A 24,810-nucleotide genomic window follows, 5' to 3' on the forward strand; every position below is an offset into this window, starting at 1 on the left:
AGACGACAGCATTAACTAGTAGAAAAAGATTTCCTAACTCAACTGGATTCATCAGCCCAGACTACCATAGAAACCAACTGGGAAAGGGGTTTTTCCTAAACAGCGTCTTGTTATAACAAGGTTTTTAAAGCCATGTTAAAGAGAGCACAAAGACCCCCTGCCCCCAAAAAAACTCTGATACTGGATTTTTTTTACCCTGATAATTTGTGGTAGGTTTCTTTATTTTTTGAATATAAAGTGACAGAAATAATTTGCCATTAGAAAAGAGAAAGAATCTGACTATTTACAGCTTTTATACATCACAAAGTTTTTCTTGTTTTTATGTTGTGTCTTTTTTTTAAATTCATTTTAATTTTTGTTCCCGCATCAATTGAACAAGTCCAAACTGGAAATCTATACAGCTCACAAAAAAGCCCTCCACCCAAAAGACCCCCCGCCCCCACCCAACCCCAATGAGAAACAAGATAAATCAAAAGAATGAAATCAACTTATTTCTTTTTTTAAGGTAAGTCATTTGCTTATATATATACTTGTAATTATTTTTTCTCAAGTTCAAACACCAAAATCCAAGAGAGAAAGGAAAAAAATTAAAAAACCCAGTCATCGCCCCCTCCCCCCACTCCAGAATCTCTATTGATCCCTGCACGTCCAAAATAAGAAATATATATTTACAGAAAACAAAAACAAAACAAACAAACAAACAAAAAACAAACTTGGATGGGGATGGGCTGGGGATCTGAGAGTCAAGAGGAAGGAGAGCCTGCCCCAGGAACGGGGTGGGATCTGGGCCTCACAGAGCCAAGGTAAGCCCGTGTCTTCTGCATTTTCCCTGGGGAGGTTACATACTGGGGAAGCTGTGAACGCGTCCCTCTCTACCATGTCACCTTGGTGAGGTGAGGCTCTGAGTTTGCAACCACCTCCACAGGAGATTCATATTTTGTAGTTTCCATCATCACCCCCTCACACTTACACACATTTGCGTGTGCACACACTCACAGGCGCACACACGCACCCGTCATTGTGGCTAAGTGTAATTATGACAATGCTGGAGCACTGTTCCCTGCCAAGCAGAGGAAAAGAGATTTGCCTTTAGGGACAAGAACTCATTGCCCTATCTTGTCCCTTCTCTGATCTCTGTCACTTGCTACCTAGTCTTCTCAAATGTTGCCACAAGCACCAGGGCTACTCTAAAGTATTAATGCTGGGCTGTCCACTGGGTAACAAAGCTCCTATGAAGATTTGCCCCCCACTCTCTGCAAATTCCCTTAACAAACAGGTGCACCCAATTGACTAGGATGGGAGGCAACCTGAACTAAGGGAAATCTGAGGCAGAGCGAATGGAAACCACATTTTTTCTGCTCACCTTTGAAAGACTGCATTTCCAGAGGTGAGAAGGCAAACAGAGGGCATGGCATCAGCATTCCTGGTTAGCTTCCCTTACTTCCATTTTCCTTCTTAAATCGGGTTCTTTAGCCTTCAGTGTACAAAGTACAGTATAACCCCTTGAGTTGGTTGCAATAGCCTTCCAATATAAGAACTAAAGACATGGCATGAGACAAGTCAGGATGAACACAACTTAATCTTCTGGGGAAAATGCCAGGCAGGACATGACTAAGCTAAGGGGTCCCTTTACTGGTGGACAAAGAAGCTGAACCAGTAGCAGCAGTAGTTGTGATCAAATCCATGCCTTCTTCAAGATTCTGTGGAGGCTTGGAGAACTAGCTCACTAGGAATGGGTGCAAAGCTTCTGTCTTTTTTCAAATTATGAGTCTTTTTTTTTTTTTTTTAAGGGCACAAGAAATAAACTAAAATCAGCACACCATCTGTGTCAGAAGTATGTGGAATGTTCCTGGGGGCAGACTCTAGGTTGCTCTTGCTAAATCTCCAAATGCCAGCACAGTGGATTTTTTTCCCCTGCCTCCTTGGTCAAATTTCTGATTTTCTCAGGCCTTCCCTAAAAGCTTTCATTTGTTCCCTTCTCATGTAGCCCCACTTTCAAGAGCCCCTTTTCCCCCCTAACTCTCTCCTGATCTCCCAAACCACTCACCCATGGCTTTTAAAGACTTTTGATCATTTTATTTTACTACTGTCCCACTATTCCTCTCTGTCCCACAAGGAAATACTAAATAAAAATGATCAGTCAGAGAAAACTTCCATTTAGCGGAATTGGGCAGAAGCAAAGCTGCTTTCCAATCCTTTTACTTTGATTTTTTAAAAAGATAAACGAGGAGAAAGGTGAGCAAAGAATTATAATTTCCCCAAGGAAACTAACTTAGTTGGGAGCCTTGAAAATATGAAGGACAAGATTTACTGTGCAAATGTGTTCTTTCCAGGGCAAACAGTCAAAATGCAGCCTCAATCCACGATCACATTTGCTAATATCTAGGCAGTGACCTACCACAGATGGCAATAGAGCTTTTAGTGGAAGTTAAACAAATAAACATCAGGATTGAAGAAGAGGTACCAGAGTCCCATGTGCTACTGGCAAGATGCTACCCCCAGTCCTCGGCAGCCTTACCACTTCAATCTGACAAAGAGACCATCTGGACTGATCCAAAATGCCTGCAAGTCTTGCTTGGGACAGTCACCATGAGAAGCCCAAGTTCCCAGAATATCTATCATCACTCAGACATTCATCCCCAAATGACCAGGTACATCTCCCATCTGTGCTCATTTTCCATCTTTTATGAACTCCCCAAATCCTTCCCCTAATCCAGGGTTCATCCTCAGTCATGGCCCTAACAATTACTTTCACATCCTTGCTCTCACTGAAACTTGGCTCTTCCTTGGGGACTGTGGCTCTCAGCCCTCTCAAGTGCAGGCATTTCTCTCCCACATCCCCCATACCACTGGGCCTGGAGGTAGAGTCGGTACTTCCCTTGCCCCTCATTGCCATGTTCAGGCTATCTTCCCTCCCTCTTCCTTAAAAATCAAAACAGAACACACCAGCTTTGAAGCACATAGACTATACTAGGTAGCTGCTTCCCTTACTTGAAGCAGTAATTTAAATATTCTTGAATCACTCTCCTTCCTGTCGCTGTCTTCAATACCACCCCCATCATAATTTTCGTTGACTTCGATAGCCACATAAACCACCATTTCCACATCCTGACCTCTCAGTTCCTCGGCTTCTGCTCCTTCAATAACCTTTCTGTCCACCTAACCTCTCAGCCCACCATCCCACACCAACCCCAGACCACATCACTACCAATAACTGCAACCTCTCTGTCACAGAAGCCTCTAGCATCCCACTCTCTGACTCAGCTCCTAATTTCCAGATTTCTTTTTCTGGAACCTGATTCAATAATTTGGCAATCTCAGCATTTCAATCTTCTTCCCCACTACATTTCATTGTTCCAATTCCGTAAAAATCCTCACTTTTCCTCTCACCCAGCTTAAATTTCATGACCAATCATAATTACTACTCTGCAGTTGCCCTTAACTCTGTGTCTCTTGCTGCCTTCATTGCATTTACCTCCTTAAACCACAAACCTACTAATCTAACTCTCCACTCCAGGTAGCTGAATGTAGCTGAAAAAATTTCTGAAATTTGTTTCAAACTCATGACCATAAGAACCTCAAGTAAGACCTTTGGGCCACTTAGCATGTCTCCTACATTTTCTTGGTCTCTACTCTTCTGCTGGATGGCTGCATGAGATTCATGTTTCCTTCTCTTCCCAAACCTCCAATACCCATTCTCTAATACTCACTCTTAGCTGATGAACTAAAAATGATCATTTAGAAAAGACATACTTCCACCTGCACATTTATCAACCCACCTGCATCTGTGCCCAAATACACTATATGCGTCCTGTTACTATAACAACCTGGTTAGGCTCCTAACATCAATCTCTCCACGTGTGCCCTGGATCCCATCCTCCCCCACTTCATGAAAAACATCACTCCAGTGATTATCCCCTTTCCTTAAGCATCATCAATTTTTCCCTCTCTATTGGATCCTTCTGGTCAGCATAAAACAGGCTATTTCTCCCATCTTGAAAAAAACAATCCCTCCTTAGATCTCACATCCTTTATCATCTACTATTATTTCTAGTTCCCTTTAGAAAAAAGCTAAAAGAGTTGCCCATTCATATCGTCTCCACTTTTTCCCCTCCCACTCTTTCTTGAACCCATCCCCATCATACTTGTGTCCCCACCAGGCCACTGAAACAGCTCTTTTTCAGGTCATCCATGGAATGATCCATGTTTCCAGATAATCTCATTCTACTAACTACTCATGGTAGAGCCTGACTTACCCCTGGCCATTCCTCCCAGGGATGGTTCCTCCTCATCTTGTGGGGCTCTGAACATCTCCCCAGGCTCAGTCTCTTCTGTCTGAACTCATTCCCTAGAGCCAGTCTCATGGCTCCAAATATTATACCATCCTAATGCCTATGAATTCCAAATTTGTATCTTCAGGCTCTACCTCTTCCCTAAACTCCATGTGCATATAGCCAATCAGCATCTCCACTTGGATGTCTCATGGACATCTTAAACTTAATACGAGGCTCTCTTGCCAATTGACTTCACCTGTAGGATTCTTGTCTTATTAACAGTGACTCCAAACTTCTGATAGCGGAGGCCAAAAATTCTAGGGTTATTCTTGATTATTTTCTTTCTCTTATTTGATCTCTAATTCGTCAGCAAACCTTATAAAATATTTCCAGATCCAACCACTTTTCACCACCTCCCCTGTTAACGATGGCTCAAGCCATTATCATTTACCTGGATTATTCCCATAGCCTCCTAACTGGTCTAGCTGCTTCTTCTATTGCCAACCCTCTCACAGCATATTCTCAACACAGTAGTCACAATGCTTCTTTTTAAATGGAAGTCACGTCATACAACTCTTCACTCAGAACCTTCTAGTGACTCCTCATTTGCTCTTAGTAAAAGGTCAAATCCTTACAATAGCCTACAAGGCTCATGGGTCAATACCACCTCCCTGACCTCAGCTCTCACACTCTCTTCCTCAATTATTGGTCTCCTGGCTCTTCCTCAAGTATGTCAAACATGGGGTTGGACCTCAGGGCCTTTGCATTTCTTTCTTTTCTCCTGAAAAACCTGCACAAAGAAAGCTCCAAGTCTCACTCCTTCATTTCCTTTAAGCCTTTGCTTAAATGTCACCTTTTCGTAGAAGCTTTTCCTGTCTACCCTATAAAACATAACCCCACATTCATGCTATCATCCCCCACCCCCCTTAATCTGCCTCATTTCTCTCATGGCACTTTGTAGTGCCTGACATGAAGTATATTTTTTGCTTCTTGTCTATTTTCTGTCACTATGTAACCTTTGTGAGGTTTTTGACTTAATGGTGTTCACGTTTGTATCCCTGGCATGAAGTTTCCACTCAATAAAAATCAATGCATGAGTAAATCATCTCTCCAAAACATACCCCTACACTGCAGGCCAAATGTCTCCAAAAGGAGAGTTTCAGTAAAAAAAAAAAATTCTGGATATTTATTCTAAACTTTAACCAAATTTCTAAATGACAAGAACAGAGCTTGCTTTCTATGCTCCCTTCTGATTTGAAAATTGTTCTTGGGTTTATTATCATTTTTCAATAATTAAGAAATGACCTCGAGTCTCAGTCAGTGGCTCTCTGCCCCTCTCCTTCGGTTGCCTAACTCCCTAATCCTTTATGGATGCAGTAGAATCTACAGAGACTCATTCATTTCAGAGGATTACTTAACATTTCAGGCTTTCTGGTTTGCTCAGAACATTTGATCTATTGCCCTTCAATGATATTTTATAGCTTAAAAGATCATGTCTGTGTCAGGAAATTCCATATTAATATGTGTAAGACTCAGGATTAAATCAATCTGTAAATGCCTATTTGTAATCTAATCTACCAATTTCCTTCCTGAAGTAAATAGTAATCAGATTAGAAACCTGGTGTTTTCACTGGAGATGGGAAGATATAATTTTATTTAAAAGATTTTTTCTGTCAGAGGTGACCTAACTTTTTGATCCAAAATTTTTCCAAAATTGAGCAAAAGGTTCTGCTCCCCCTTTTCCCCAGATGTAATTTGTCCCCCTCAGTGACCCTGGCTTCCCAATTTAAGTAAATGTAATAATAATGGGTCGAAGTCTCTTCTACTCAGAATATTCTTGACTGGGGAATGGAAATAATTTGAGAGGAGTGGCCCTAAAGGTTTGTAGACAAAGTTCTGAAGAGTTAAGGTGCAACGCTCAGCAACACCTTCCTGGAAGGCAGCCGATGCCTCTCTCTAAAGTCAGTCTGTCACCGCATTCTGACCAATCAGCTTTCTGACCAAACAGCTTCTCCTTCTGCCAGGGCTCATTGGGAATGGTAAACAAAGCTCTTATGGAATAAACCAGAGCATCTGGGTGTCATTGTCTCTTCACCCCCAAACCATTCTACTTACTTCTTCCTTCCTTGCTTCTAGATTATTCTCAGCTCTGTGAATAGCATCTTTTAAAATAAAGCTTTTTGTCTTCTTGTCACTGAAGCTGTTTCCTATTCCACCTCTCACTCTCATTCCAACAGAGACACAATATTAGTGGTTAAAAAAGCATGTGCAACAGCTCATTGGGTGAAATATTTAGAAACACTGTGGCTTTAGGGCTGTTATATCACCAACCTGTTCAAACTGAAACCTAAGCATCCACCATCATGCAGGGCCTGTGCTTTAAAATAGTAAGAAGAGAGAAGACAATAACCACCACCAAATGCCTCCATGCACATGACAGGCACCTCAGTCAAAGCCCCAGTGCGCACTCTCACAGAAGTTGCTTAATATTCCAGAGCACACCCCTCTCCACTAGTAGAACTGCAGGCTATCACTGGAGGGAATGCAGTTCCCAGCACTTGACCTTGAATTGAAGCATCTGGTAATAAAACCTTTCCTGTTTGCTTATCACTCTCTTTTTCACCTTCTCTATATTCCCAAGTTAAAAAATAGTGGGAAAACCATGAGAAATTACTATCAAGGGTTTCTTTTAACAATCTAATAGTATAGATGATAATGCAGTTTAAGGACTAATCCCACCTTCATAGGGAAGAGGGGGAGTAGGGGAGCCGAGACCATGAAGGAGAACCAGGAGAGCTGCCAAGAAGTCTGAGAGGTGAGGATGAGGTCCTAGGTAAAGAACCTGGAAGCCTATTCTCAATGATAAAACCCACTTTGCAATGGCTAAAAAGCATGGATATTTTGGTCTATTTACCATTATGATTTATCATTCTTTTGTCCAGCACCAATGACTGAAATTTGTTTAGGAATAATCACTGCCCAGGAGAAGAAAGAGGAGAACAAGTACCTCAAAGAAGAGATGTCTCTGTGGGAGAGAATAAGAACATAAAAGACTGTTAAGTTTGAAGGAAATATGCTGATTCTATTTTTTATGAATTCCCATACCAAACTTTACCAGTAGGATATTTGATGGGTGATGAACATGTAGATTTCCCCACCATGTGGCAAAGAAAATGAAAAAGAAACAAAGGAAATCAGAAAACAATCCTAACTGCCCCAGAAGATGGTTATTTTGTCCTTAGTCTCATTTACCTTTCTGTCAACCAGGCCTTCCCCAAACAGGATTATGCAGATTATCCCTTCATGTAAGCTACAGAAAGCAAGTCCAAGGAGAGGTGTGAGCTGTCCAGGTGCCAATGATCAAATGGGCAAGTCTGGGTTGGGAGAAATCAAAACCACAATATCAGAGTAATTACTTTCTGCCCCCAGTTTCAGCGAGAAGGAGTTTGAGCTCACGCGGAGGCTGCTGATCAGCTCAGACCTGGGCTCTGAAATGGACTTGACCCTACTTTGCCTTTCCATAGGGCACCCAGTGTCCAGCACTAAAATCTACTCCAAATGGGAAGGTGCCCTCTTTTTATGTGTACTCTTGGCTTAACAGCATTAGTCGTGTGCAAATAGGGATTTTGTTTGTAAAACAATTCCTCCATGATGCTTCCGTAAACTGTTCTATTGATGGCTATGCTTGAAGGTTGCCTGTTTCATTTCTACTGTAATCTTAATAACTAAGCACGAGAGCTCTGTCATCTTGATTAAATAATTCTCTGATATTTCACTCCCTTAGGGTCCCCATGAATCTTGTTACTTCCTCCCTCCAATGACTAGAGCTTCAGCATACCAGGGAACCATCATCTCAGAGGACTAAGGTGTCCCAAATGCCCTCAGCTGCTGACCCTCTTCCATGTCATTAAGGAGTGTCATGATCCAGGTATTTGCTATGACACTCATGCGAATAGAATAGCCCTGCCCCTCTTTCTTAGCTTACAATGATACCATCGTGATTTCATGTGGCCTATTGGGAGGCAAAAAGGACAGAAAGGATATTTGTGTTGGCTTGATTCGAAACTTTGAGCTTAAGGAGGGTTCTGGTACCCTCCCTAACACCATTCCCACACATGGAAATAAAACTTACCTCTCCTCTCTCTGCCCATATCTTCTCCTGAAGACAAACTCCTGAAACAGGCTCTGGGAATGACTATACTGTGCAATTCTATTTATGTATTTATTTTATTTAGTATAGAAGACTCCTCACTCACCCACTTCAGGACTTTTCCAGCTTCCTACTTCCTCTGCTATCTTACCTCTAGGGACAGGATGGACTGATGAAATAGAAAAAAAAAAGTCTACATTAAGCTAGGACAGTTAGAGCTCTTTCACTGCTCTTAGTATAAGCAGAATGATCTGTAAATAGAATGCTCTGTGGCAGAAATTAAGATACTATCCTCTTTGGAAAGATTTCCTGAGCTTGATACTATTTATCAATAAACGGGTAGATTGCAAGAAAAGATGGTTGCAGGATTCCCTGGCCCTTGGATGCTTAAAGAACCCAGCATTGCAATCTTGGGTCAAAATCAAGGTTTCATAAGAATTCTCAGGAGATGTGTATTGGTCTTTACAATACCCATGTCTCCCTTTCTTCAGGTTTTAGGCAGGCAATAATTATTTATTATGGGTCTGGGGGATATAGATCCTTTCTTCTGGAATTCACTGTGTATGTGACTGCCTTATACTTCTACTTCTACTTCCAGAACTAACTCATGCCTTAATGCTGGAATCCAGCTTGTTGTTTCTGAACTTGACAAAATTACAGAGAGGTCCCCAGAAGAAGTATCTAGGGGACTCTCCCCATAGGTGGCCCTCCTCACTATGGACCGACAAAAACTACTGACACCTTCAGAGTACCAGGACTTTCTTGCACACATTTTGAAGGCTCCCTTCCTCATGTAGCACTCTGAAAGAAATCCTCTGTTTTAGTTTTTCTTGAGCTTTTATTTGGGTGGGTTACATGCTACGTAAAAATCTTTTTTAATAAAAAATTATTCACAATGTCTAACCTCACAAAATTCAAAAACATTTTTGTTATTCAGCCTTCAACTTTTCTTTATTACAGAAACTTTTCTACCCTTTCTGGTTTTCAAAGCTCTTGCTTGGTTCTTACCCCTTCTGACTTGTTTTTGTAGTCTCATGTGAAGGGTGTGTGTGTGTATGCATACGTGTCTGGGTCTGTGAAGAAGACAAATTTCCATGGGAAAGATCTGGATAAATCATGATTTTTCTTCACCATTAGATGCTGAACACTTAAGGTGAGCTGGACAATTCAGGCATCATTACTCAGTGAGCTAGGCTGAAAGCTGGAAATTCAGGCAAGTTTTGGTTCTGCCAAGAATTTCCTATATAACCTGCCAAGAATAACCTATATAATCATCAAGTTTTGCTGTGCTTCAACTTTTTCATCTGTAAAATTAAAACACGATCATTTTTCCCTGCCAAAGGAGGCCATTTGGAGAAATGGTTACAGTAAATTATCCCACATCTACATACCAATGACTTTAATTTACTCAAAATGTACCACAGGTTAAACATGGTGGAGGCCTAAGAGGGCTGCTGGTGATCCTAAAAACGCCATCCTTCTTCCAGGAGGGGAAGGGCAGTTAGGCTAGAAACTGCCATAGCTCAGGGCCTTTGCACGTGAGGCTTAAGTTAACAATGCTAAAGAAATGACTCCTCAAATTTCTATGTGCTCCGTCCATTTCTTATGCGTGCTACCAAGAAATAACCAAGGTAACTGCCCTGATCATTGAAAGTGCTCAGGAGTCTCAGAAGCAATCTAGTAACAAAATTGTTCTCTTTACTGGGATCCCAAGTACCCAGTTATTCATAGCAGGCCCTGTACTTAGTCATTAAAATACAGGGGGACAGATTGTACCAGACTTGTTGGGCTCTGGTTTAGAAATATTAAATGCCATGCACATGTTCAAGCGCTGTGCTCTTTCCATTTCTCATCCTAACTGTGTGTGTGTGGGGGGGGGGGGGGAGAGTGAGTTTCTCAAAGCTGACTCAAGACATAAAATACCTCAAGATTCCTAAACTGAGAAATAGCAATAAGACAAGGCAAGAAATGACCAATGAATGAGGGAAAACACAGCTGTAAGTGTCCTTGTTGACTTCCAATTGCATTCACATCAAAGAAAGGGTATTTTTACTGTTTTATGTTTTTCTCAATAAGCGTTCTACGTGGCTGCTTCTCTAGCCTTCTTGTTTCCTGCTGATGCGAAGTCTCACCATTTTTCCTGCTCCTGACCCTGGGAGACGAAAAACAACTGAATCACCCAAAGCACATAGTGCCATTCTATCCCCCTGAGGATGGACCTGTCCATGCCCTTTCATGATTTTATCAAGAAGAGATGTGGGCACACATAGATATGAACGTGTCTAAGCAACGGGACTGTCTAGTCTTGAGAAGACTGGCTTCTGCCTCAACATCCTCTTAGCACTGATCCACTAACAGGACATCAGAAGACCACATAGATTCCATCCGGTAAAATAAGGACAGTTGGCAGGACAACTAAGTTCTTCCAACACACAAAAAAGGCAACACTCCCTTCACATAAAGCCTCGATGCTTCTGTCAAACCTGGAGGTGTCAGTGATTCACAGGCAAGGTAGAGCAGAAGAGAAAACACTGGCTCAAAAAACTCTAAGACATCCATCAAGTTCTAAATGAACACTTTTATCTACCAATAATGCATCCCTGTTCCTCCATAAAGTGATTGAAATCGGCAACTTGGGATCTATTTGTTAGGAGCGTGTATGTGGGATATGTATGTGTGTATGTGTGTGCTGGGGAGCTGCACAAGTGTGAGGGAGCTTACAGCAAAGAGATCAAATTAGGTGCAGTTGTGCTGTTTGGGCGAATTTGTGGGAGCAATTTAGAAGTTACTGAGGGCACAACTCAGGCAGAGGCAGCAATAATGGCCTAGTCTCTGGTTTGCCGATGGTTCCTATGTCACAACCAAAGAGAACATTAAAATAGCTCTTGATTTCAAAAGAAAATGATCAATTGTAATGAAAATCTGACGATGATATTGGGAGTTATCTACATAGACTTTTCTGAATATGACTGAGGTTTCAGGTAGGCATGCTTGTTTTTTACTTTTTCAAGTTCCTTCTGAAAACAGGTAACGTCCTTATCTAAGAGAAGCAGGCAGCCCAGTACATTCACATTCCTGTGGCCACATCCCCTGAAGCTGCACTGCTGTCAGATCTCAGAGATTGTGAGTCTCTTAATGCAAGGAGGACAGACCTAGTCCTGGTGTGGCGGCTTAGATTCTGTGGGTAGAGGTGGTGGAGCGATATTAGGGGCTCCCTGGGTGCTGCAGTGTAGTGGGCACAGCCTGGACACTGACTCCCTCTGGACAATCAGGACCTCACAGATTTGGTTGAATCCAGGTTCCTCACTCATCCCAGGGTGGGCACAGTTACAGCTGAAGACAGCTGTGCTGTGGTTCCTGTTTCCTAGCACTGTCCTGGACAGCTGTTACCTTCCCTGGTAGTTTTTGACATTGATCGAACAACCTCCAGTTTACACATGGGTGTGAAGGTAGCCCTCAGAAAGTGCTTTTGGATTTTTAAAAAATTTCTTATTTTCCCTCCTGCTGCATCTCAGGTTACAAGTGAAAACGGAGAACAATAAATGTAATTCTCTCCTCAGTCCAATTATGTCCAGGAAACAAGCTCCATGTTTGAGGAGCTATGGCTTCCTGGGAGTGACTAAAAGAAGAGGCATCTGGAAGGTCATTCACTTCAGGTCTTGCTTTTTATGAAGCTATCCTCAGAACTAGCAACCCAGGGGGCAACCAAGAGACTCAGGGGCAGGCTCCTGGCTGTACTTGTGATGTGAAGGGACACTCCATTGCAAACTTCCTGTCTTTCTCCTTCTTCCTATCTTCCCTCAACGTCTACAGGTAGGCAGAAAGTTCACATGAACACTTCATGAGTAAACTGCCTTTGGAATACATTCTGAATTTCCTGGAATTTTCCCCATTCTATTGATCCAACAGATTCATGAATGTCCTTCTTCCTGAGGATAGCTGCCTTCCTACCCTTCTACTGGCTATTTTCAGACTATTTGTTTCATATACCTATATCTATATGAAACAATATATATAAACCAATATATAAATATTTATATATTATGTAATATATATATATATATATATATATATATATATATATATATTTATGAAATCTCATTATACAATAAGCTTGCTTTTGCTCTAAAATGTTAACTCTCCCCATTCCCAGAAACAGAGCTGTCTAGACCTAACAGGAATTTTGAGAAGAAAAATTCTCCCTCTAAACATACATTTTAATCATTTTAATTTTCATCAGCGTTTCTGAAAGTTGTCATATTTTGCTCACCTTGTCAATAATAATTCCTATACCCCACTCCTGTCTTGACAAAGAATGGATTTGTTCACTTTTTTGAAGAGACTTGTAGCTGCATGAAACATATTTGCATTCAGTTCTCTATAGTTGCCTTAAATTAGCATACCGTGGCTGAAGATGCCTCCTAAAGGAGAATAATTGATGGTCAATGACTTAATGAGATTTATAGAGGAAACTGGCCAGGAGAAGGGAACATTAGTTACCAGCAGTAGTGAGAGGACAGTACCAGTTCCAAGACTCCAAGTTTTTTTTTTAGTTTTTTTTTTTTTAGTTTTTCTCTTTAGGGGAACAAATTGACTAGAAGGAATAGGAAAGATTGCTAAGTGAAATATCAAGGTGGCAGGGGGAGGGTGACTAGGGCTCAGAGAATAAAGGGACAGGAGGACCATAAGGTCAGAGGTGATGTTATCTCCTCCAAGGTAATGAATCCTTTCACATTTAGAGAGAAATGAGTACTTTGGAAACTAGAATTCTGAGCCACCTCATTCAAATCCTAACCTATTTTCATTTGAAATATACAGATCTGAAATAAAGCGCTCAATTGCTTCAATTCTCAACTTCCCTTTGGAAAAGTTGTCCTATAGACAGAGCTTCAGAAAGGGTGAGAATCTACAGAGCCCAGGAAAGAAATATGAAGACAAGGTTGTGAGCAGCGCAGACAGTTGCCCCATCTGGCCTCAAACAGATACAGATGTAGACACTACCAAGTATGCAGCATCATACATCGCTCCTACTGGCCAGCATGCGGCGTCCATACGGCTATGTGATCAGTGAGCTTGAACAGTGGCATGGTCCTTCTGGTACTACAAGAGTTAATTACAAAAAAAGAAGAAAGCTACAGACTGGGTCAGAGAGAGTTCAATCTCAGCATAGGTTACATTGTTAGAGACTCAGTTCGGTGAAATATCTGGAGACAAGCTCCTCTCAAAGCATCTGAAAAGCTCCTTATATCTAACATTTGGTCAATATCCTCCATAGTCTGTCCCTCTGTCACTTACTTTGTGTACATGTATGCCAAGCACACTCTTCTAACTGTAAGATAGTCACAGAATAACTTCAAAGGACAAAGCAAAACATAGAAAAATCCTAACTCCCATTTGAAATAATAAGTAGCATGGAAACGTATGCATGTAGGGTATTGTTGTGATTTTGGGTAGGTGTAGAAATACAGAGATAAACATGGAGGGACTCAATCTTACATTTTACTGCAGATCAAGTATCCTGTGGGCAAACTAAAGTGACTCCTTTTCAACTGTAATTTATAATAATATCAAATATTTATTAGTGCCTTCCATATACAATATGCATTGGTAAATGATATAGGAGATAAAAAAAATGAATAAATATGTGGCCACCGACCAACGGGAGTTTATAACCTATCAAGAGAGATGAGATATATAACCACATAGCTATAAAATAAGATGGTCTGTGATAGTTGCCATCAGAGACATACAATTCAAGTGTCATGGGTATTTAAAAAATGCCTAAATAGCTTTTACTTGGATGAGAGATGAAGGAAGGTGAACGTCCATTTGTCCTGGTCTTTGAAAATGTGTATAGAGGAAGATGGATATTATGCAAGAAGGGAGTAAGCTGGGAGATAGGGAGGAGAGAATTTGGGGTAAAGGGAGCAGTTTAAGGGAAGAGACAAGATGAAAAAAAAAAAGTTGGTATAGGAAAGTTAAGAGACAAATGTCTCATTCTTTAAATGAGGATGAATTACAAATCTTTACTCCTAGACCCTACTTCCAACTTTAGCTTAATGCACATATTTCCACCCACTTTCTGGATAACTAACTTCCAAGACCATCCCTGCAAACCAACATAAGGGGGCTGAAGATATGGAGTTCATCCTCATTCAGATAATTGTTGAAGCTGTGGAAGAAAGAAATATTGCTACAAAAACATGGAGATAAGGAGAAGAAGAAGGTCAAACTCGGAAAATCATGGCAAGTCAATGTTGATGGGACAGGAGGAAGAGCGGGAACACAGAGAGGGCCAGAGGGCTAGAACGAAAACCAGAATGGGCTGCTTCCTGATAGTACGTTTAGGTTGATGTCCATGAGGCTGAAGTGCAAGAAGAAAACATGGTTTCTGGATTTTGTAATAAGCTTGTTGGAATGTTGCCATAGAGTTCTTTCAGTAGAGTGGTAGAGTATAGCCCAATTTTAAAAGTCAAGTCATGAGCCTTAGATAAGAAAGGAAGGAAGGAAGGAAGGAAGGAAGGAAGGAAGGAAGGAAGGAAGGAAGGAAGGAAGGAAGGAAAGACAACCCTTTTGAGAAATTTGGAAGTGAAAAGATAAATGGAGATAGGACATGAATTCTAGACTCTAGTTGGATTGAGAGAAGATTTGTTTTTCGAGATTGTTGTAGGATTTGTTTTTGGATATGCTAGTAGGCCAATGTGTGGAAGAAATTAAAGATGCAACGAGAGAAGTACTATTGGCTGGAGTGGACCTTAGAAGAGGTAAGAGGGTATGTACCAGAGACAGAGAGGGAGGATGGAAAAGATGAGGACAGGAGAAATGTGAAGTAGAGAGGAGAGGTTACATGAGAATTCAAAAATCAGTTATCTTTTCTTAGTAGCATGGTAGGAAAGACTGCCTGTTGAAAGACATTCGATAAAACTGAAAGGGAAAATGAAGAATAAATTTAACAAACACTTAGAGGATGTAACGTGGAATCAATATTGGAGAAATAAAAAGATGTCCAAGCTGGGTAGGGTCCAGATGAGATTAGATGGGTCGACTTTGTGTTCTTCAGCATTAGTTTAAGACCTTCTGCTATTGGAGATGGAAGGCAAGAGGAAGAAGAGGTTGCTGGTGAGAGTACTGTCCATGTGGGTGCACATGGGATTAGACCAAAGAGGGGAGTGCATGAAGCCAGAGGGTTTATGGACCAGAACAACAGACGGAGCTTGAAGAAAGGCAGATGAGATACAGAAAATGCAAAGTTGCAGCCAGAGAGGGAATTTCAGAGTTTTACCTCTGGCAGGTGGAATTCCCAAGAGAAGAGGTCCAGGCCTGGCCATGACAGGGAGAGCTGAATCTCTGCAGTGTTTTTAAAAATAACATAATGGATAATATCTTTGACTGATACCCTGAAACCAGAAAAAAAATAAACTCACATGTATAAAGATATTAATTTATGCACACTTATTTATGCATATATACTATATACATTTAAATATTTTATACTTTTGCATTCATATATTATACATGAGTATAATATACTCCATTAAAAATTTTTTTTATTCTTCACAGCACCAGCCCAGAGGCATAGTATATGCTCAATAGACATTGGTTTAATTGAATTAACATATTTAATTCTAAAGCTACATTAAAGAGCTTTTATTTTTTCCCCCTCCTATATAGTACTAGAATTTGTTCTACCTGCTAAATCATAATGCTAAAATACTTACAAATAAAGACAGTTCAGGTTTAAAGTGTGGAGACCAAATCTTTAAAATAACAGTTTTATAGTGGGCTCAGTGTTGTGCTTTATAATTGTACCCTAATCCTTGCACTGAGTCCCATTTCTTTTACCTTTGCCAAAACACAGGTTCTACATATCGGAGTCTCAAGGCTGTGGGAAATTCTACTCATCCACTCTGCTTTCCACCTTCAGTTCTCATCAGGAGTCCTCATCCCCCCACACACATCAGCAATTATGTTTTAAAGCACAGAACAGAGCCAGAAATTCACTGTAAGGAGCTCTGAGATGGATGCAAATGGACACACTGGCAGAGAAATGTGGATGATTTCTAACTTTTGCTACTTATTCCCAGTACTGATATCCAAACCTATCATTCTTTGGGCAAAATTCCTTTTCTTTGCATCCATATTGCAAATTAGAGGTCCCAAACTTCACTAACCTCTCCAAGGCATGGAAATAACATTGACTTTAAGTTTTTATTTATTTATTTATTTATTTATTTATTTATTTATTTATTTATTTATTTATTTATTTATTTTTGGGTGGGGGAGGGTGGTTCTTGATCAAGAGGATAGAATAAGTCTATATACCTTAAGTCATAGAACCCATAGGGCTCCTGCATGATTGAGTCAATGTGATTGGAACGAGATGGAAGTAGGATGTATTTAGATAGTCTGTGATTTTATACGATACTGGAACCCCAAAGCTAGAATGGAATCCCCGATCTAGAGGATTAGAAATTCTCAAACTGACAAATCTACATTCTAGTGATGTCCCAAACATCTGGTAGGGTTAAAAAACAATTGCCCACTGATTAGTAGCACCTGGTAGTCCAGTAGCTCCTCAACAGTTAGTTGTGTGTTGGGACCATTGGGCACCCACTATGGAGGTGGGGAAGTATAATATACAGAACCACTCAGCTAAATTGGAAGATTAATTGAACTGGAACAGAGAACAGATCATTACAACAACTTTTTATTATCATAATATTAATTGAATTTGATCTTTCTAGCTGTCCATCTAGTAACTTGTAATGGAGGAGAAACATCAGTCTTCCATTTTCTATAGGAAAGATCATAGTCTTTAACCTGCCCTACAAGGTATTGAATTCAGACATTCATAAAGTACACATTCATGTAATTGCTTATTGAAAATAATTCCTAGTCAGGAGTCCTATTCCTGTGTCATATGAGCCTTAAATAAAAGCAGGTGGAGGATAAGATGGTTTAAATGCCTTTATGCTCCAGAACCTGTATCTTTACTCCCTACTTTGTCACTCTCTCTGTCTTCTCCTGTACCATTACTTTATTCCGAGGAAAAGAAATGAGATTCCTAATGTACACTAGATGTGTAAGTGTATAAATCCCTAATATGGCTTAATATGTCACCCTTCCTGGTTTCATTTAAATGAGAAATGAGCAGCTCAGTGTTAAAGGAGTAAATCTGTGTGGGGAGCCAGTAGTTGGAGTAGGGTGAGGAATGAAAAGGGAGGGTCTTCTCAGGATCTCTGAACTCACACCATGGACCATACTATTTGTGAGGCCAGATCCATTCCAGTATCATTGTCCACTTTTAGCTGCTCCTCATTCATAAAGAGTTCCCTAGGCAAGAAGGGGAGTCTCTGACACTCAAGTGAAGAAAGCAAATGCTCTACCAAAGTATTTGGAAGTCTACTGAGCACACATTTCTTATATGGCTTTGGGCTCAGAGAGCACATAAGTTATGGCCACAATACCTGGAAATGCTAATGCATTCATCAACAGCACTGCAGTTGCATTATGTATGCATACATCTGAATCATTCCTAACACACCAAGCAGACACACACAGGGTATCAAGCAATGACGGGGTTTTTTTCAGAGAGATGGGGATTAAAAGAATAAAGTGAGTTCTGAACAGCTTTTTGCAAAAGCTATTGCCCAAACAATCTGGTTATTCTGTCCCTAAATCTTGAACTAACTAAGCCAACCAACCAACCAACCAACCAACCAAAGAAACCCTACTTCTTAAATAAGATGTGCAGGTGACCAGCACACTGCAGTTTGGTAACACAGTTTCTTCACCACCTATGCAGAGATTTGCACCTTGGGCAACTCTTGATGGCCACGAAAGACTGGGCAGATGATATTCACTTAATTATATAGATGACTCCTATTTTATCACATTACACATGCATTTTGGTACTACTGACCAACACTTAATGGAATCATTTGGGATTTTTCACCCCCCAATCACAACATGGGTGGCCAATACAAGGAAATCCACACCGAGGATATTTCCCACATTCTGGATGAGAATACACAGTGACAAATTTTGAAATTACAAGGTCCACTGTACATGCATCACTCTGAAGGTGTGCATATGCACATTCTTGACTTGGGCAAATACAAGGGTCAGATTATCTGATGTTGGTGGAAATGCTGAGATTTAAGCATCACCCCGAAAGGAGAGATATAGGACCACACCCACCAACTAACTTCCACAGTGAAAGGAAATGACAGAGGACACAAAAAGATAGAAAGCATGAATTCTAAAGAAAATTGGAACAATTGGTGTTCTTGAAGTGTTGGTGGAATCTCAGTTTTGAATAGATTGGGTCTTGTGCAGACCCATCTGTGGAACAGTTGGGGCTTACTGCCAAATTCATCCTCATGCATTTTACTGGTTTGTTATTTTGGAATGAAATAATATCTAGAACTTGACAATGCTCAGCCTTCCGTTCTTTAAGCTTTCTTGAGCAGGCCATGAATATTTTACTTGGTCCCAATTCAACCATCCAGTTGAAGAGAAGGGACTAACTGGGGCCAAAGAAGGGGTTTAGAAAAATAAAATTATCCAGCTGACAGCTTTTGATGATGGGAGCATAGGAAAAAATGTAATGTAATATCTTGGGTAAATAGATTTGGAAATTTCATCCTGTGGTAAAGAGGGAGAGGCTGCTAATATTTGCAAGGCCAACAGACCAATGAAAGACATTCTATTTGTCTGGCTAACCCAAAGTCAGGTTGTGAATACCTGGCTTGAGGCAAACAGCACTTTCCTGATGGCAGAAATGAGGACAGGCAAATATAAAATCACTATTGGCATCATCCCTCACATACCCACCCTTCTATCTCTAAAACCAAACTCTGCAACCATTCTAAGAGAATCACCTGGCCACTGGGTTTTGAGATCTGGTCATCTTTTCAGAACAGCATGTGAATTTGTAAGACAGGCATCCAGTGCTACCATCCTGTAATCAGATATATCACATGCTTCAAAAAGTAGACCTAGTGGGAATTTTCTAGGTGTGCTTGCAGTGTGGATTTCCAAGGAGTGAGGGTGGGGGCGGGGAGAGGGCCAGTGCCCAGGTACTAGGAAGAAGAGTCACAGTGACTGCCATGGTTGTTAAACATAAGAGGGGGCTGCTGGGAGATTTCTTAGGACTGAGATTCCTAAAACCTCTCAGCCACACCAAGAATGAGAGGTTCCTTTGACCTCAATTCTGGTTTAAGACCCCTTGGGAATCTTTCCTACCCTAGGTGCTGACAAGGAAAATATGGTGCCACCAGCTTGACTTTGCATGGAATACTGGTAATCTATAGTCTACTTAGAAGACAGGAGCTGGACCCAGGCTTTGCTTAGAGCCAGAATGGGCCCTGTGCGGAGCCCAGGCCGATGGGCTCACACTCCCCACGGACCGATAAGAAGACCAGTGAGGTAGGGAGGCATGGACACAAATTACCTTTCCCTGGCTTTTTCACCACAGTGGCCTCTATTAGCATTCACTTTTTTTCCAGACACGCTGAAGCAAAAGCCATACAAAACAATTCCCTAGTGGAAAATGAAAACCCATAACAAAACACTTTTCCCCTTCATTCCCATCCCCACCCCACTCCCTCCAGCCCAACACCCTGGATACTCACAAGAGAACACTTTATCTATACAAAATTAATTAGAAAACAAAATATTTACATATGAAATAAACACCATCTTGATTTCTGTCACCAGTGGAGACTGACAGAGCCCCCTTTGTTCTAGATTGCTGTTCGCTAGGTTAGTTGGTTTGGTTTTTTATTTGAAAGGGGTGAGGTAAGAGGAAGAATGAGGGGAGGAACCCCTGACCTTGGACAGAGTCAGGGTGAAGCAACGTTTATACGGCCCTCTCCTTCTTCCTCCTGGAGACGCCTCACGCCCTCTGCCCTCTCTCTTAAAGTCTTCCTTTGAATCTAAAGTAAAGCGCTCCGCGCTCCTCTCTCCAAATTTGTGAGAGGTTCAGCCCCTTGTCCCCAGGTTCATTTTAGAAAGAAAACACAGCTTTACAAGGCCTTCAGTTGGCTTTAAAATGAAAGATACTGAGGTAAAAATCAAGGAGGAGGGTGGGGACAGCAGTCAAGGGTGGGGAATGAGGAATGGTAGTGAGTCAGGGCAAACAGAAGGCAAAGAGCAGCCCTGGAGGGTGTGACTTGAAGAAACATGGCAGCTTCCTTCCAGAGGAGGATGAGCACCTTTCTGGTTTATGTGTCCTGTGTGCAACATGGAGATCCTGCAGTCAAGCTTCCAAATAGACCTGTGGCTCTTTGGCTGCCACTCTGTGTAAGGGGAGGATGACAGGACAGAGGAACTGACCCACAGAACACCCCTACCCCAAGTTTCAGGACTGGCAGTGACAAATACTCATTTCCCCTCTCAAGTTTTCAACTTTTAGTGAAAGAGGCATCATACCTGCCAGTACCCTCATCCCTGGAGTTCATATATATTCCATATATATATATATATATATATATATATATATATATATATATATATATATATATCTTGAGTGGTACAATCTGGGAGGGAAAGGAGGTGTTGCAGCAGGAAGGTGGATGGGCTTCTACTGAGAGTGTTCACTCTGAGCTCAATGACACATTCTCAGGGAGCCAGACCCAACAGGATAGCGGGGCAGTCCCACCCCTCTTACCCTCCCCACTTTCAAATCTCTTTCCTTTTCTCCACACCTCCCGAGCTAAACTCATGAGCAAGCTCATTCCTCTTAACTATCTGTTCCCTGTTAGTTGTGATCAATTCTGGGGAAACGAGCCTGCTCTTCTAGCTCCAGGTTAAGTAAGAAGGGATCAAAGCATTGAAAACATCCCCCTCTCTCACTTACCCTATCACAAATGGCTCTTCTATTCTTCAAAGCCTTACTTAGCTCCTCCCCAAACCTTGACCAGCTGGGAGTCTAAAAAGCTCAAAGGAGCTTTGTAGAATCTTTTGTTCTCAAGCGTGGGTGAAAGAATCATGGCTACATCTCTTTCCCTTTAGCCTTCCTGGAAAGTTTTTGGCCAAAACTGGTTTTAAGTATTGGCAAGTGGAGGAATTACTTTGTACCTTGCTCTTGTGGGATTGTTCACCACCTTTTTTTGTCTAGGCCACAGAATCTTCTCCATCAAGTACGTCCATTTTCCTCATTCAGGAAGGGTAAAGGGGAGAGACAGCGAAAATTCAGGTAACATACGACCATTTCTGTTTGTATATAAGCCAAAACAGGCATATTGCTTAGGGATATTGAAAGAAGCAAGTGTCAAGTTTGCCTTCTCTACATTTATAGGCCTCTGACTACACACATGTATAGACTACACATGTGCAAGTGTATATGGACACACATGCACATGCAGTCCATTCTCTCTTGTCGCTAATGCATCACGAAAGACTGCTATGATATACTTTCCATCACCCACCAATGACCTCTCATTCCAGTTCACCACTAATGAGTCTCATGGAATTGAAGCAAACTTTTTTTGGCTTATACACCAACACACATGGCCTCCTACCCTCTGCTTGGTACATGATCCCTAAACAAATGCCATCTAAGCAACAAGAATTTAGCAAAAGCCTCTTTTCATTCACAGGCAAATAAGCTAAATGGTCTTATTGGAATGCTTTTGCTTCCTCACCTAAACATAAAGATCAGTTTGGGAAGGGCTATCCTGTGCTCGCGTGGCCTTCTTTTGCTTCTCCTTGCTTCACTCAAAGTGGGTAACAGAGTCCTTCCATGCGAGGAGGAAGCTCACAAGCAGCCACTTCCTTTCTCCACTTCGCCCTCCCATCCTGAGCAAGTCCATTGCATCCTCTCATGGGAACAGGAATGACTGACAGATGAGGGAAGGACGAATGAAATGGAAAGGGAGGAGAGATGGTGCTGGTCACCAGGGTTGCCCTCAGAAAGAATCAGAACTCCAGGATCCCGGAAATAAATTAGAACAAGAAAGGAGCAAATGGGAACCAAGTTCACCCCTGTCACCCTCCGTGACATGTGCACGGCACGCCCACAGCCCTACCCTCCCATACCCACCTTAACCTCTCTTCCCTCACTCAGACATCAGACTCAATACTAGAAAGTTTCTCATAAACATGACCATTGCTGGAGCCATTGAAAGCCCTGGGGTTTTTGTTGTTAGGCACACAGGGGTTGGACTGGTTCCCTATACAGATGTCTTTCTGGAAACGGCCTGGCACAGCCCCATGGAGGGCTGAGACCACCGGCTTGTTGGTGACAAGGGCACGGAAGTCTGGCCTGGCCTTCGGCGCCCCCGCCACCGTGGGCTGCCTGAAGAAGTAGGATTTGCTGCCGTGGAGCAAGCACTGGTCATCCCCAAAAGTGGGGATGAAAGGGTTTTGCGTGACCCGGTCAGGGTAGAGTGACTTGCTGAGCATGAAGCCGCTGCCAGGGTTGTTGTGGTGGTGGTGTCCGGCAGTGGGCACTGAGGACTTGTTGTTGGCAAAGGTGCTCTCACCAGCTGGCATCTCAAACATGTGGGCGTAGGGACTCCCATCCACGAAACGGCCCTTGTCTTTCAGGCTCACGCTGCGCGGGGCCAAAGCGGCTTCTTCCTTCTGCAGGTCCACGAAGGTGTCGTAGGAGTGCTGCCGGCGCAGTTTGTTTCGGCTCTTCTTCTGGGCCTTGGAGTTAGTCGGGCTCTGGGGGTACTTGGTGGTGGAGGCGTTTGACGTCACCGCCACCGGGGCAGCCGGCTGGTCCAGCTCCTGCAGGGAGTTGTCCTCGCTGATGTCGTACAGGTTCCCTGCTTTCTTGCAAGCCTCACATCGGATGCACGCCTGCCGACCCGAGTTCTGCCCCGCCACGGACGTGGAGTAGTTGTGCAGCTTTGAGGGGCAGCTGCGGCAGAAGTTGCCCCCGGAGCGGTCCTCCCACTCCACGTTGGTCAGGTTCTTCTCCCAAGGTGCCGGGACCCCGCTGACCACGCCGTGTTTGTCCCCTGTGCCGTGTTTGAGGTGAGACCTGTTGGTACAGGGCCCCCCTCCACTGACCGAGTCCCGCTTAAAGTCGTCACTCCGCTCCTTGTAGATATCGGTCAGGTCCACGTGTTCCCAGTGGGATGAGTTCTCCTTTGGGCGGAACTGGTCCAGGTAGAAGTCCCGCAGCCCTTCCTTGTCCCTGAAGTAGCGCTTGTGGTCGGGGGAGCGGGGTGGCCGGCGACGGTAGGCCAGCTCGATCTCATCAAATTCCCGCCGGGACTTGGCGGAGGCGGGCCGCTTCTTCAGGCTGTCCTTGTATTGCTGCTTTCGCCTCTTGGCGGCGTTGCCCTCAATGTTTCCATAGGTGACGGTGTGGGTGGAGATGTCAGACACGTCAGAGCGGATCAAGTCATCATGGCCACTGTAGCGGTCGTTCTTGAAGGAGAACTTGCCGTACAGGTCACTTAGCTGACTGTGTTTGGCGGAGGGTAGGCCAATGTCCAGGGGCTTCTTGCTGATGGACCTTGGCTGCGTGGTGAAGGGTGGGTTGTCACAGTCGTAGAGCCCGTCGATGGAGCTGGCGCTGCCGATGCTGTGGGGCCGGTGGTGGTGGTGATAGTGGTCTTGGTAGACGTTGCTATCCTTCAGCTGCAGGTTACCGAAAGTTCTCTCCACTTCACTGATGTAGTCACTGAAGAGGTTCTCCTCGCAGGGAGGATTGTTGTAGGATTTGCAGTCGGAATGCGTGAAGCTGCGGCGGTGCTCAGAGATGTCGTAGACAGATGACTCGCGACGGATGAAGTCTAGGGCGCTCTGTGGGGAGCCGTTCACACCTGACAGGTTAGCCATGTTCTTGGCGGTGCGGAGCAGGCGCAGGATGTTGGAGTGTGTGTTGTTCATGGTCGCGGTGGGGGAATTCATCACGGACTGGCGCTCCTCAATAGCTACTCCATGGATGCAGCTGTAGATACCCTGAAGAATGGGATGGGATGCGTTAGGTCTTCAGTGAGGCAAAACGTGCCTGCTCCCCCTCCCTCCCGCTAATTGCCTAACTGGATAAGAAAAGTCAGGAAAACATGAAACAGATAGTCTTATATACTCACAAAAAGATGTGGCTAGAAGTTGGCCTGATTTATGCCCTTGCATTTAGCAAGTCTCATATCCTGAGCTAAGGTTGTGACCTGGCTATCCAAGAAGGGGCATGACAACATCAAGTGACTTGAGCAAATAGGATAAAATTGCAAGACATGATATTCTTGCCTTGACTCCGTCATTGACTTGCATTGATCTTCCTTTCTACGCCCAGGTTTTCGCATCTTAACGATGATGCCGTGGTATCAACCGATAGCAAAAAATATTGTTGGCCCATGGAAATCAATAGCAATGTGCTACAGATGTTGAGACTGTTCTGCCCTAGCTGGCCACCCCTGTCTG

At 42.8% G+C, this 24,810-nt stretch overlaps 1 protein-coding gene across 2 annotated transcripts in view; it reads right to left on the minus strand.

Moving 5' to 3' along the window:
- Positions 1-199: 199 nt before the first annotated feature.
- Positions 200-24,810, minus strand: part of GRIN2B (glutamate ionotropic receptor NMDA type subunit 2B) — a 420,646-nt gene continuing 396,035 nt past the window's right edge. For both annotated transcript variants that reach the window (XM_074325986.2, XM_088798080.1), the window contains one exon: positions 200-24,348. In XM_074325986.2, coding sequence (XP_074182087.1) covers positions 22,492-24,348 — 1,857 coding nt within the window. In that variant the 3' untranslated portion in view covers positions 200-22,491. The remainder of the gene's footprint in view (positions 24,349-24,810) is intronic.

Source organism: Rhinolophus sinicus, chromosome 1, assembly GCF_057876585.1.
Source record: "Rhinolophus sinicus isolate RSI-liver-muscle chromosome 1, RSI-T2T, whole genome shotgun sequence".
Lineage (NCBI taxonomy): Eukaryota > Metazoa > Chordata > Mammalia > Chiroptera > Rhinolophidae > Rhinolophus > Rhinolophus sinicus.